This window comes from Heptranchias perlo, chromosome 13 (assembly GCF_035084215.1).
Source record: "Heptranchias perlo isolate sHepPer1 chromosome 13, sHepPer1.hap1, whole genome shotgun sequence".
Taxonomy (NCBI): Eukaryota; Metazoa; Chordata; class Chondrichthyes; order Hexanchiformes; family Hexanchidae; genus Heptranchias; species Heptranchias perlo.
In genome coordinates, this window is record NC_090337.1 from 39618589 (window position 1) to 39633938 (window position 15350).

A 15350-nucleotide genomic window follows, 5' to 3' on the forward strand; every position below is an offset into this window, starting at 1 on the left:
GGACTGATTCATCAGCTGAAGGAGGGCGGTAGGTGGTAATCAGCAGGAGGCTTCCTTGCCCATGTTTGACCTGATGCCATGAGGACTCCCAGGGCCACTCCCTCCTGACTATATCATTGTACCGCCACCTCTGGTCGGTCTGTCGTGCCGGTGGGACAGGACATATCCAGGTATGGTGATGGAAGATTCTGGGACGTTGGCTGAAAGGTATGATTCTGTGAGTATGGCTGTGTCAGGCTGTTGCTTGACTAGTCTGTGGGACAGCTCTCCCAATTTTGGCACAAGTCCCCAGATGTTAGTGAGGAGGACTTTGCAGGGCCGACTGGGCTTGGTTTGCCTTTGTCGTGTCCGGTGCCTAGTGGTCCGATGCCGGGTGGTCTATCCGGTTTTATTCTTAAGACTTTTTTTAGCGAGATTGTACAACTGAGTGGCTTGCTGTGCCATTTCAGAGGGCAATTAAGAATCAACCACTTTGCTGTGGGTCTGGAGTCACATGTAGGCCAGACCAGGTAAGGACGGCAGGTTTCCTTCCCTAAATGACATTAGTGAACCAGGTGGGTTTTTACGACAATCCGGTAGTTTCATGGCCACCATCACAAAGAAGCCATAAAGCCCCAATAAAATAATTGGTTGGCTTGATTGGACAATTGGCAAACTTTTCAATCAACTTGCTAAGGGAATTGCCATCTCCTCAGACTTTGAACAGTTTGAGTGTGAACTATAGGGATCGATTTGAACTCCATGTGCTTCGGCAGGGCAGGGCCAGTGCAAAACACATTTACAGACCACGATTTCAGGCGTGGGGTACTTTAACTCCCGGGCCTCATCTGCATGCTATCGGTCAGCTACCCGCCTGAAATGGGTGGAAAGCAGCAGCAGACCGGTGAATGTGAGCAGAAGTTCGGGAGGCCGGAACCAAAGGCAGTCTTGCATGTAAGATGTGGGGAGGGGGTTTCTGGAGAGCGTTGTGGGAGGGTAGGGAGTCTGGGACAGGGGCAGCTGTGACTTTCCTTGTTGGGGCCCAGAGGAGCACTGCTGTTTCTGGCCGCACAAAAGCAAGGTTTCGACGTCCTTTTGGAGGGCTACTTTGCACCCCCCCCCAACAATTGCTAACCTATCTTCACCTGGCAGGAAAGCCACAGTAACTTCCTCATTCATCTGATTTGGCTGATGGCAGCCACATCTGCCACTAAGAGCGCATCTAAGGTTGGAAAAGGAGGTTGGAAAATCTTGTCAAAGGCTGTTGCACCAGGAAGCGGTTTTAGGGGACACCCTACAAGGGGCACCACAAATAATGTGGTGCCCCTTGTAGGGTGGGCACTTTTTAATATATTTTCTTCTGAGATCCTACCAAGATTGCAGCTTGGATACCTAGGTGGTATCCGAAACAGTTGGTGGTTGTCAAGGTGGCCTAACCAGGCGTACCACCACCGACCATACGCTGGGTCCTACTGAAGAGCTGGGGCACGGGAATTCCCCTCCCCTCTCAGCTGTTCTGGGGTTTGGCAAGACTGTTTTATAAATGTGCACATATAAAGCTCAAGGGTGATCAAGAACTGAACAAAGATGATACCAGAACTGAAAGGATATCCTTATCAGGAAAGGCTGAGCAGGCTGGGCCTCTTTTTTTGTCTAGAAAAGAAAAGGCTGAGGGGTGACCTGATAATGGTCTTTAAGATAACGATAGGGTAGATGTAGAAAAAACGTTCCCACTTGTGGAGGAGTCCAAAACTAGAGGTCATAAATATAAAATAGTCGCTCATAAATCCAATAGAGAATTCAGGAGAAGCTTCTTTACCCAAAGAGTGGTAAGAATGTGGAACACGCTACCACAAGGAGTAGTTGAGGCAAATAGCATTTAAGGGGAAGCAAGATAAGCACATGAAGGAGGGAGAAAGGAATAGAAGGGTATGCTGATGGGGTTAGATGAAGGAGGGAGGAGGCTCAGGTGGAGCTTAAATGCCGGCATAGACCAGTTGGGCTGAATAGCCTGTTTCTATGCTTGAGTTATAATGAAATTACATGTAAAGAAGTTATGATACATTTGTATATGGCAGTGATTAGGCCACATTTAGAGGACTGTGCAGTTTTGTCAGGTCATTAAAGCTGCACAGAGCAAACAGAAATTTGCCATCAATGCAGCGTGGGTCTTGGGATCTGGCCACAGTGGGAATGTCTGCCTTGGCTGTGGCAACACTGAAGAGAGGAGTGCTGGGGTCTAGCAGCACCGCAGAGGCTCCTGGGAGGGCTGATAGGAGGTGGGTGTGAGGCCAAAGAGCACTGGGATGGGGGCCTGATGCCTAGAAGTACTTAGTGGGTTAGGAGCTCTCAAGGGAGAATCTGGAGACTGGGAGGACTCGGGAGGATAAGGATTTGAAAAGCATCGGGCAGCAGGCAAGAGATACTATCTAAGAGAAACAACTGAAGAGGCTGTTGAGATTTTTTTTTGATAGGGAGTGGCCAGAGGTTTCTTGGGAGTGGCAAGAGAATGGACACACCTAATTTAACTTCAGGAAAATCCTAAAGCTCTGAAACAAAATATTTGAGGTAGATCCTTTAAGCTTAATTTACTGCTGTTCCTCGTTGTTACTTGCCAAATGAATTAAACTGTTTTTGACTTGTTCATAATTTGCCGATTTAACAGATAAGCCCTCAATTAAGCTAATTGCAAACTTTTTACGCTATGTAAATGCAACACCTGAAATGTAATGCTTTCAGGTGTGACACCTTTGAAAGGCAGGACCTAATGGGTGCATGCTAAGTGACTTTTGAATCTTACCGGTCAATGCTGCTGATTCTTAAAGTGAACGTGTTCATGTTTCTCACTCCTGTGTCCAATGGCTTCTCTGTCGTCTTTTGGTCTAGTTCTGGGTAATAAGGCATTGTTGATTGGTCCTCCCAAAGTGGCAATGGCGGGACCTTTGGTGACATGGCATGAAGATGCTCAAGACAGAACCGAGAAAAACCATGGTCTCACCCGGAAGGAATCAATCCTATGTGCAGGAGAGGAATTTAAGTCCCAAACCGCTTTTTGCCCAATTATCATAAATGTTTTGATGGGTAGAATGTGAGCAATGGAGTGATTGCGTGTCTGATGGTTATCGCAGGCTTCCTGAATGGGCACTGGTCTGTCTCTCCTCGCCTCAGCGAGCTTTGTCCTTCTCCTGCTTCTCTTTCTGGTGCATTATCTTTACCAGGATTCTCTTATTTATAGTGTCCGTGACCTTGATTTGCTTGACAACTATGTTCTCTGAAACGCAATTGCCCCCCACTTACGGTAGGGGGCTTGTGATAATGATAACTGAGCGCAAAGAGAACTAGTGGGGATGTGGTAGGGGGGGGAACCTGTTGGCAGTGAGGAGATGCACATGAATAATGGCAACTTGGAAAAGTTTAAAAACATTTGAAGTTTTAAAACAATTTTTGTGAAACCTACACTGACACCATCGTGTATGTTGTCTTTTCTTTTTGGCAGCTGAAGAGATTGAGGAACATGAAAACTGTGTTGCTCTTTTTAAAGTAGATGAATCCTCTAAAGACACAGAGAAAGTGCAGCCAGTTGTGAGAATTATGGAATTAGAAGAGGTAAGTATGTGTATGCCAAGTAAATTAAACATCTGGGATTGCAAGTACAGAAGCAAATAAAATAGGAATTTTCCACTGTAAGACCTCCAAGTGAAGGTCACATTTATATTTCTAAGCTGTCAGAAATCTCGTTGAACTTGTACAATGTCTTTGGGAGTCCAGTCATAGCTGTGCAGCAAAGATTGTAAAAGTGCATCTCTAACATTAAATTAAATCTTTCATACCACAGCAATAAACATTACAGACGTTATAAGGTTCCTGGCTGTCATGTTGGAAGAGTATTACAATCTGCAACTGCTAATTTAAGAATTTGGACTGTCACTTGTATAGCAGCTGTGAGAATTTCAGTGGTCAGACCAATTCGTTCACATTCTATCTAATTGCAAATTGATGTATGAGTATACTAATCTTTAAATATTGGTATTTATATATGTACTAATGCATGCTGAATACTTTTCATCAAAAATAAAGGTTTTAAATGATTGGTATACCATTTTTTTTGTTGGTATTGCAGTTAAAGGACATTATGCAGTTGATGAAAGCAGCCCTCCAAAAGCATAAGATTGAAGCGGTTCTTGTGCAAAGCAGCTGGGGGGCAGCCTGGCTGGCAGTTGTTATTGTGGCATTGGATTGCTGTTTGACTGATAGCTGGGAAAGGGGTGTTAAATTATGAGATTCTTACTCTTACTCTTACCAGAGGTTATTGTTTAACTTTTTAACATATAAAGATAATGCAGTTGCATCCCAAATCCAGTTAGTCCTGGATACTTGCAACCTGTCTATAGATCCCCCTACCCACGTATGGGCAACAGTCAGCTTGTGCATGGGCCTCTCTCCCTTGCCGTACACGGCCAACTTTTAATGGCTTGGTACTTGAGTGTTATTCTGAAAGGAAACATTTTCCCATGGTGCAGGGATTGAGAGGTGGGGCAAACAACATCCTACACTGTACTATCAAGTGAGCATTTTGCAAAAAAAAGCCATTCTATAAAAAATGAAACCAATAACAATACAAGCGTGGTACACTTATAATTTATAGGTCAGCTACACGTGTCTAATGTTCATGTTATTTGATTCTTCTCAAAGCGACACTTTAAAGATCAGAAAAGTTTACTGATTGGTCCTAATTTCTAACGGACACCTATTTTTAAATACTTGATATCAGCATTCAGTAAAAATTTCAGCAGCCCGACCCCACTTTAGGAATATGACCCTTTGTGGATACCCTGCACTTCTCATATTCCCACATGTCAGGAAAATGACTGAAAAGCACTGTTTTAAGAACCTTCAAACTTTGTGAAGAGGAACTTTGTAGAAGCTAATAAATGTATAGAATTTTAATATACCTGTAAATGCTCTTTGTTGACTTCATGGTGAGATTTACCAAAGTTTGCTCACTTTAAGTAATGGTTTTACATTGGCATGAGTAGCACATTAAGCACTGGGTGCAGCATATTCAGTGCATTTTTGTGACCTGTTTCTTTTGCCACTCTGCAGGGTGGCCTGTTGTGAGTAGTTCTTGCTGCTCACAGATCCAGTTAATGAATGAAATTCCACATATGGGTTTCCGTTTTCACAGGAAAACAAACTGAATTGTAAATGTTATCTGAAAGTCTAATAAAAACCTGACATCTAATTTAATAGAAAGAAATGTAACTATCTCGGTCACCTTCAAGCAGTGGCCTTGGTCGTAGGCCTTTATTTAGGGGTGTTTTTCAGTAGTAAGTTGTTTTTTTTGAGTTATCAAGCTTTTTGGGGCTGTCAGCTTTCCTGGGTTTTGTAGGGTGACATGTACTAATTTGTCAGTCTCATTTTAAGGCTCGTATGGAAAATGGAAGTGTTGCACTGGTTCAGTAGCCAATAGTTTTCTGAGGTTAGGGTTAAGACACGTTGTTGAGATACTCTTCTTTGGACTACGTAATACCTGACCTGGGAGTGATTGATGCCAGCACTCAAAGGAAAAGTGTTCCATTGCACAGCATGTACATCCCTGATCTAGGCGAGGGACAAAATTCATGAAGAATCCAAGGAGGGCCAGAGAAAGTGGGGTAATAATTTGAGAAATATTTTGCTAAATACAAAAGTTTAGATCTATTGCACTATAAAACAGTGTAGGTATATGTTATGGCGGTCTGAATCAGGTGTAGATGAAATTACTATTAAACCATGTAATGAACCAAATTATGTATTTATAACCAGGCCACCAATGAAGTAATGGAAGGAACTTCCAATTACATGGTTGAAGAAGCAGATTACAATGGACAAGAAAATAGACCACGGTAATACAATACTGCAATATTTGTGAATTACTTTAGTACAAGTATACAGAAACTTTAGAATACATAGCATTTTGCAAAATAAATAAATACATTTCTAGGTGAACCTTGGGGATTTGTGGTTTGCAGTTCAAAGAAAACACCAGGAGAGGATGGTTAAATGAGTTATGAGCAGCTTTCATGATACTGATGTATTGCAACCAGGTTTTCTCTCTCCATTGACATTCACATCATTGATTATATGATGCATTTAGAGGTTATGTGATGCGAGTTTGTTAACGATAGAAATCCTGGAAGTTGTCATTGTCGGTGTAAGGACATTAAGCTTAACATCAGTGTAAGCAACATCTATGGTATAATTTAAATTGTAAAATAATTAATGCCAATTTATTTGAAACTTTTATTGTCCAACAGATTTGTTTAAAAAATCTATGGAATATTCCGATTTTTGCGCGCTCTCCTTCCAAGTTTCCATCTTAATCTATGTTAAAATTTTCTTGTAGAATTCAAAGTTTCTGATTAAAGATATTTTGTTGAATAAGTAATGCTAAAATTAAAATAAATATGAATAATTTATATTTCCTGAAATATTTAATCTTGGATTCAACTCACTGTAGTAGGTTAAAGGTAGCAGAATGCATTTTTTGTGCTGATGGAACAAGTATATAACTTGCAAAGTACTGGATAGAAAAGTATTTAGAGAGAAAAAAAATAAAGATGCATGTTATACATGGAATTATAAATATAATCTTATTTTCAAAATCTAGTGATTTAATGATCAAGAAATTGGTACTGCAGGAAAGAAAGTATCCCAGGGTGAATCAAGAGTCCGGATACCGCAATTCAGCCATATCTGCCAAAATGCTATCAACCATTTCTGCAGACCCTCACACACCTAACTGGCAATTACCACAGGGAACTGTCTTCTCAGAATCTGGGACAGCAGATGGGCAGGTGCAGTACTTCGCCATCTACTGCTAGGGCCAGCATATGTAATGACAGTAATTGTCAACTGTGCCCTGAAACTTTGTTGCATTTCTTTGAAAACATATTGCAAAGTTGACCTGTGAGGTTGGTACTATAGAGTAGAATGGCACAGAGAACACTCCCTCCTTGCAACTACCTCATGCAGTGCAATCTTGTCTGCAGCAGCCATCAAACAAGGTCAGTGCTGAGTTGCCCTGCCACTTGCCCAAAGACTCATGTCAACATATTTGGTTTAATTTGCCTTCATTTTTACCCGTCTCTTCTTGCTCACCTGCCCCTTCATCTTTGGCAAAGGGTGCAAATGAGTTGAGATGCCTTTTGAGGCTCTCCAAAAGCCATGAGAATTTTTGTTCCCCTATTGTAACATTCCCCTTTATTTGTCCCAATCTTTTTTTTAAAATTGATTTGTATGCAATTTCCTCCTCTCGCCACTAGTTCAAACTTACTCCTGAAGTTGTGCTGATAAGCTGACCTTAGAAAATTAGGTGTAAACCGCCCACTTCATTTAAGCCTCTCAAAACCCACCAATAGCCAAAAGTGGAAAATCTAGATTTTACTAAAGACTGAAATAATTTATAGATTTAAATTATTATAATGCAATTAAAAAATGTGCAAAACCTTAGCTACACTAAAATGTATTTCTTTGGTGTATGCTGGTTGTAAATTTGAACTAAAGAGCAATACTTCCATTCTAACTAGCTCTATATTGGTAAGGAGACATATAAAATATGATGGCATTGCACACGGGGAGTCAGAACCAAGCGTGCGCAAATGTAATTCAGTCACCATTTTAAAGTAATTTCTTCTGTGCCTATTTTTATATAAAAGTTATCTGTTTTTAATACAACGGGTCATTCTCTCTCTCTCTCTCTCTCTCTCTCTCTCTCTCTGCCTTTCGGGTTTCTCTCTCTGTCTGTCTGTCTGTCTTTGTTATCTGACCCCGTGTGTATTCAGTATTCTTGAATGTAAGGTGTCCTAGACTAAACCTGTCTGAACACCATCCACTCCTTTGATTGCTGTAATTATCTCTCTGTCAAGGGGTGATGACGGACAGTTGGAAAGATTATCTGTAGTCACCAGACATTGTTCTCTGACTATATATGCGATGCTTTTATGGAAACCCTTCTTCACTCACCTGACGAAAGAGCTAAGCTCCGAAAGCTTGTGATTTAAAATAAAGCTGTTGGACTATAACCTGGTGTTGTACGACTCTGTATATTTTATATTTCAGTTGTAAATTCCTGTGCCCACTTTATGATGGAAGCTGCTGATGTAAACTTCTCACACTGTAATTACACTTTCCTACCAATGCCGGTGGAAAAAGTTGATTAGAAGAGCATGTAGACATAAGAATTTTAATATATTTTATATATATGTATTATAGTCATTGCTGTTATGTTTTTTTCCAGAATTTATGGAAGTTTATCTCACACAGTGAACTCATCACTTCAACAGGGTAACATCACAATATCAAGAAATAACAACACTTTATCAGATCAAGCTTCAAAGAATTTAGAAAGGGAAAATCAACTTTTATCCCTTCATGACACAAAGAGAGATTTAATGAAAAAGCAGCAGAATCATAGAGGTATGGAATTTTTAGTTTTCTCCCACCCCCACTGATCAGAAATCTGGATAGTAATCCCCGTCTCCCCCCATGTAGCAGAAATTTGAACATTACCAATACGCACCCCCTCACCACTGAGGGAAAGCTTAACCTTCTGTCCCACCACTGAGGACAAAGAGGTCCTGCCACTCCCACCTGCAGTCGAGGCAAACCTGGCATTCCAGCACATCTTCAATGAGGAAGGAGAAAATCTCCGAAAGCTTGTGAATTTAAAATAAAATTGCTGGACTATAACTTGGTGTTGTAAAATTGTTTACAATTGTCAACCCCAGTCCATCACCGGCATCTCCACATCATCTTCAATGAGGACAGACATGACCTTTATTCCCCCCGCGCTCAGCCTTCCCTGCCCACTGAGAATAAACTTGACCTTCACCACCTCCCCAACAAATCCCTCACATCTTAACTCTTCTTCATCCATTCCACCCCCACAGTGAAGATATGGGCCCTGGCCCAGTGCCATTCATCCCTTCATTTTCCTCTGCTGCTCCCTCTTCTCCAATTCCTCCTCATACCTACTTTCCCCCCCCCTGACTCTTTCTTCCCACCCTTTTCCCCTGAATCCAGTTCATGAGATGTGGGCGTCGCTGGTGAGGCCAGCATTTATTGCCCATCCCTAATTGCCCTTGAGAAGGTGGTGGTGAGCCGCCGCCTTGAACCGCTGCAGTCCGTGTGGTGAAGCTTCTCCCACAGTGCTGTTAGGAAGGGAGTTCCAGGATTTTGACCCAGCAACGATGAAGGAACGGCGATATATTTCCAAGTCGGGATGGTGTGTGACTTGGAGGGGAACGTACAGGTAGTGGTGTTCCCATGTGCCTGCTGCTCTTGTCCTTCTAGGTGGTAGAGGTTGTGGGTTTGGGAGGTGCTGTCGAAGAAGCCTTGGCGAGTTGCTGAAGTGCATCCTGTGGATGGTACACACTGCAGCCACAGTGCGCCGGTGGTGAAGGGAGTGAATGTTTAGGGTGGTGGATGGGGTGCCAATCAAGCGGGCTGCTTTGTCCTGGATGGTGTTGAGCTTCTTGAGTGTTGGAGCTGCACTCATCCAGGCAAGTGGAGAGTATTCCATCACATGCATGAGTTGTGTCTTGTGGATGGTGGAAAGGCTTTGGGGAATCAGGAGGTGAGTCACTCGGCGCAGAATACCCAGCCTCTGACCTGCTCTTGTAGCCACAGTATTTATGTGGCTGGTCCAGTTAAGTTTTTGGTCAATGGTGACCCCCAGGATGTTGATGGTGGGGGATTTGGCGATGGTAATGCCGTTGAATGTCAAGGCGAGGTGTTTAGACTCTCTCGTGTTGGAGATGGTCATTGCCTGCACTTGTCTGGCACGAATGTTACTTGCCACATACCAGCCCAAGCCTGGATGTTGTCCAGATCGTGCTGCATGCGGGCATGGACTGCTTCATTATCTGAGGGATAGCGAATGGAACTGAACACTGATACTTGAATATCCCCATTTCTGACCATATGATGGAGGGATCGTCATTGATGAAGCAACTGAAGATGGTTGGGCCTAGGACACTGCCCTGAGGAACTCCTGCAGCAATGTCCTGGGGCTGAGATGATTGGCCTCCAACAACCATTACCATCTTACTTTGTGCTAGGTATGACTCTAGCCATTGGAGAGTTTTCCTCCTGATTCCCATTGATTTCAATTTTACTAGGGCTCCTTGGTGCCACACTCGGTCAAATGCTACCTTGATGTCAAGGGCAGTCACTCTCACCTCACCTCTGGAATTCAGCTCTTTTGTCCATGTTTGGACCAAGGCTGTAATGAGGTCTGGAGCCAAGTGGTCCTGGCGGAACCCAAACTGAGCATCGGTGAGCAGGTTATTGGTGAGTAAGTGCCGCTTGATAGCACTGTCGATGACACCTTCCATCACTTTGCTGATGATTGAGAGTAGGCTGATGGGGCGGTAATTGGCTGGATTGGATTTGCCCTGCTTTTTGTGTTATTAATTAAATTTGGTACGTGGAGTGCACGTTTCATTCAAAACTTTTATAAGTCACCTTGCCCACATGGACAAACCCACTATCATTGTCCGCAGTACCAGCTACACCCGTAGGTGACGTGACAGGAGTTTTCAGTGTCAAGGGTGTCACCTTACCTCTCGCACTCGCCCAACCTTGCATCCTACACAGCAGCAGTGAATATACTTGTAGAATTTATCATCTTTTTCCATAACCTACAGCTCAGGTAAAATGGTGAAATAATTTTAGTTATTGTTCAGTAGCTGCAGACGTGAATGTTCTTTTAATAGTTTTTTAACATCAAAGGGTAGTACTTATATGAGGTGTTAAAATATATGCGCGTTGATGTGAATTTAAATCGAGAAAGATAATGAAATTCTGAACGTTAGGCGGAATAAAGGCTTAAGATCAGTTAATGCCGAGGTTCAAGGTTGTAACGATCAATTCAACTAGGAATTTTCTGACTGTTGCATTTATGAAAATGTGAGACTATTTACAGCGACGTTGAAACGTTTTCTTTTGAATCAAACTACGAATTAAATCCACCTTTAAACATCCAAATGCTGCTTGCTATGGAAAATGCACTGGATATTGCTTCATGTTTACTGTCTCTACCTTTCTTTCGCGCAAGGGATTTAATGTGGCAACAAAAAGAAAAGCACAGATTCTGGAAGTGGCATTTTTTGAATTGAATGTGGTGATTGTTACAATGTGTCTGATGTGTGTATGATCCAGGTGCAGTGTTGGTCATCATCCTGGAATTAGTACATGTCATCTGATGCTGCTACATGCTGAAGTCTGAGCTTTAATTGTGGCGATTGTCTCAGTGCAGTGGTTTAGAGGTACATGAGGTTGAATTAGCATTGCTGTTCTTGTCCTTCTTACTGGTAAAGGTCACAGGGAGGGAGGTGCTGTCAAAGTAACTTTGGTGAGTTTCTTTGTACATAATGTAGCTACAGTGAGCCGGTGGCGGAGAGGTGGATATTGAACTCAGTGGCACAAGTGTTGTTGCAGCTGCACCCATCCAGGCGAGTAGTGAATATCCGATCATCCTCCTGACTTAAACCTTGTAGATAGTGGCAAGGCTTGAGGAGTCAGGAGATGAGCCATTCATCACAGAGTACCCAGCCTTTGCCCTGTTCTTGTAACTACAGCATTGATATGGCGAGTCCAGTTCAGCTTTTGGTCATTGGTGACCCCAAGATGTTGATGGTGGGGTACTCTGTGATGGTGCTTTTGAAGGTCAAGGGTTCTGCTGGGGCATCTTGATGTCCTATTTGGTTGAATCCTGCCTTGATGTCAATGGCTGCTACTTTCACCACTCCTGTAGAATACAGTTCTTGCATTCATGTTTGGATCAAGACTGTAATGAGCTGCTGATATGAGTGGTTTTCATGGCACCTAGGAACAGAGGAGCAGGAGCAGGAGTAGGCTATTCAGCCCCTCGTGCCTGCTCCGCCATTCGATAAGATCATGGCTGATCTGTGATCTAACTCCCGCCTTTGGCCCATATCCCTTAATACTTTTGGTTGCTAAAAAGCTATCTATCTCAGATTTAAATTTAGCAATTGAGTTGGTATCAATTGCCGTTTGTGGAAGAGAGTTCCAAACTTCTACCACCCTTTGTGTGTAGAAATGTTTTCTAATCTCACTCCTGAAAGGTTTGGCTATAATTTTTAGACTGTGCCCCCAACTCCTAAAATCCCCAACCAGCAGAAATAGTTTCTCTCTCTCTCCACCCTATTTGTTCCTCTTAATATCTTATAAACTTCGATCAGATCACCCCTTAACCTTCTAAACTCGAGAATACAACCTCAATTTGTGTAATCTCTCCTCATAACTTAACCCTTGAAGTCCGGGTGTCATTCTAGTAAACCTACGCTGCACTCCCTCCAAGGCCAACATGTCCTTCCGAAGGTGCGGTGCCCAGAACTGCTCACAGTACTCCAGGTGCGGTCTAACCAAGGTTTTGTATAGCTGCAGCATAACTTCTGCCCCCTTGTACTCTAGTCCTCTAGATATAAAGGCCAGCATTCATTAGCTTTGTTGATTATTTTCTGCACCTGTTCATGACACTTCAATGATCTATGTACCTGAACCCCTAGGTCCCTTTGAACAACCACTGTTTTTAACTTTTTACCATTCAGAAAGTACCCTGTTCTATCCTTTTTTGATCCAAAGTGGATGACCTCACAGGTGAGGTGCCTGAAGATTGGAGGGTAGCAAATGTTGTGCCTTTGTTTAAGAAGGGCAGCAGGGAAAAGCCTGGGAACTACAGACCGGTGAGCCTGACATCTGTAGTGGGTAAGTTGTTAGAGGGTATTCTGAGAGACAGGATCTACAGGCATTTGGAGAGGCAGGGACTGATTAGGAACAGTCAGCATGGTTTTGTGAGAGGAAAATCATGTCTCACGAATTTGATTGAGTTTTTTGAAGGGGTAACCAAGAAGATAGATGAGGGCTGTGCAGTAGACGTGGTCTACATGGACTTTAGCAAAGCCTTTGACAAGGTACCACATGGTAGGTTGTTACATAAGGTTAAATCTCACGGGATCCAAGGTGAGGTAGCCAATTGGATACAAAATTGGCTTGACGACAGAAGACAGAGGGTGGTTGCAGAGGGTTGTTTTTCAGACTGGAGGCCTGTGACCAGCGGTGTGCCTCAGGGATTGGTGCTGGGTCCGCTGTTATTTGTTATTTATATTAATGATTTGGATGAGAATTTAGGAGGCATGGTTAGTAAGTTTGCAGATGACACCAAGATTGGTGGCATTGTGGACAGTGAAGAAGGTTATCTAGGATTGCAACGGGATCTTGATAAATTGGGCCAGTGGGCCGATGAATGGCAGATGGAATTTAATTTAGATAAATGTGAGGTGATGCATTTTGGTGGATCGAATCGGGCCAGGACCTACTCCGTTAATGGTAGGGCGTTGGGGAGAGTTATAGAACAAAGAGATCTAGGAGTACAGGTTCATAGCTCCTTGAAAGTGGAGTCACAGGTGGATAGGGTGGTGAAGAAGGCATTCGGCATGCTTGGTTTCATTGGTCAGAACATTGAATACAGGAGTTGGGATGTCTTGTTGAAGTTGTACAAGACATTAGTAAGGCCACACTTGGAATACTGTGTACAGTTCTGGTCACCCTACTATAGAAAGGATATTATTAAACTAGAAAGAGTGCAGAAAAGATTTACTAGGATGCTACCGGGACTTGATGGTTTGACTTATAGGGAGAGGTTAGATAGACTGGGACTTTTTTCCCTGGAGAGTAGGAGGTTAAGGGGTGATCTTATAGAAGTCTATAAAATAATGAGGGGCATAGATAAGGTAGATAGTCAAAATCTTTTCCCAAAGGTAGGGGAGTCTATAACGAGGGGGCATAGATTTAAGGTGAGAGGGGAGAGATACAAAAGGGTCCAGAGGGGCAATTTTTTCACTCAAAGGGTGGTGAGTGTCTGGAACGAGCTGCCAGAGGCAGTAGTAGAGGCGGGTACAATTTTGTCTTTTAAAAAGCATTTGGACAGTTACATGGGTAAGATGGGTATAGAGGGATATGGGCCAAGTGCAGGCAATTGGGACTAGCTTAGTGGTATAAACTGGGCGACATGGACATGTTGGGCCGAAGGGCCTGTTTCCATGTTGTAAACTTCTATGATTCTATGATTTGTCTACATAGAATTCCATTTGCCACAATTTTGCCCATTCACCTAATCTATCAATATCGCCTTGTAATTTTATGTTTTCATCTACACTGCTTGCAATGCCTCCAATCTTTGTGTCATCGGCAAACTTAGATATGAGACTTTCTATGTCTTCATCTAAGTCGTTAATAAATATTGTGAATAATTGAAGCCCCAAGACAGATCCCTGCGGGACTCCACTAGTCACATCCTGCCAATGTGAGTACCTACCCATTATCCCTACTCTCTGTCGCCTTTCGCTCAGCCAACTTCCTAACCAATTCTGTACTTTTTCCTCGATTACATGGGCTTCTATCTTAGCTAACAGTCGTTTATGTGGGACCTTATCAAATAGCTTCTGGAAGTCCATATAAATAACATCCATTGACATTCCCCTGTCCACTACTTTAGTCACCTCTTCAAAAAATTCAATCAGGTTTGTCAGGCACGACCTACCTTTCACAAATCCATGCTGGCTCTCTCTGATTAACTGAAATTTCTCGGTGTTCAGTCACCCTATCCTTAATTATAGACTCCAGCATTTTCTCCACAACAGATGTTAGGCTAACTGGTCTATAATTCCCTGGTTTCCCTCTCTCTCCTTTCTTAAAAAGCGGAGTGACATGTGCAATTTTCCAATCAAGAGGGACAGTTCCTGAATCTAGAGAACTTTGCAGATGCCCTAACTATAATCTTTCAATGTGCTCACCTACTTCCTTTAAAACCTTGGGATGGAAACCATCTGGTCCTGGGGATTTGTCACTGTTTAGTGCTATTATTTTCTTCATTACTGATGTTTTACTTCTGTTAATTTAATTGAGTCCCTATCCCCGATTCAATATTAGTTTTCTTGGGATTTCCGGCATGCCATCCTCCTTTTTCTACTGTAAATACTGACGCAAAGTAATTGTTCAACATGTCCGCCATTTCCCCATTGTCAATGACAATATCCCCACTTTCAGTTTTTCAGGGGCCAACACTGCTCCTGACCACCCTCTTTTTCCTAATGTAACTATAAAAGTTCTTTGTATTGGTTTTTATATCCCTTGCAAGTTTCTTTTCATACTCTCTCTTTGTAGCTCTTACTATCTGTTTTGTGACCCTTTGTTGATCTTTGTATCTTTCCCATTCGCCAGGATCTGTGCCATTTTTTGCCTTTTTGTCTGCCCTTTCCTTATGTCTTATACTGTCCCTTACCTCTTCAGTTGTTCATGGCTGTTAT

General features: G+C 42.7%; 1 protein-coding gene across 2 annotated transcripts in view; it reads left to right on the top strand.

Annotated features, from left to right (window-relative positions):
• zbbx (zinc finger, B-box domain containing) overlaps positions 1–15350 on the top strand; it is a 100283-nt gene that overhangs the window by 42076 nt on the left and 42857 nt on the right. For both annotated transcript variants that reach the window (XM_067995360.1, XM_067995361.1), the window contains exons 12-14: positions 3476–3585; positions 5785–5864; positions 8258–8436. In XM_067995360.1, coding sequence (XP_067851461.1) covers positions 3476–3585; positions 5785–5864; positions 8258–8436 — 369 coding nt within the window. The remainder of the gene's footprint in view (positions 1–3475; positions 3586–5784; positions 5865–8257; positions 8437–15350) is intronic.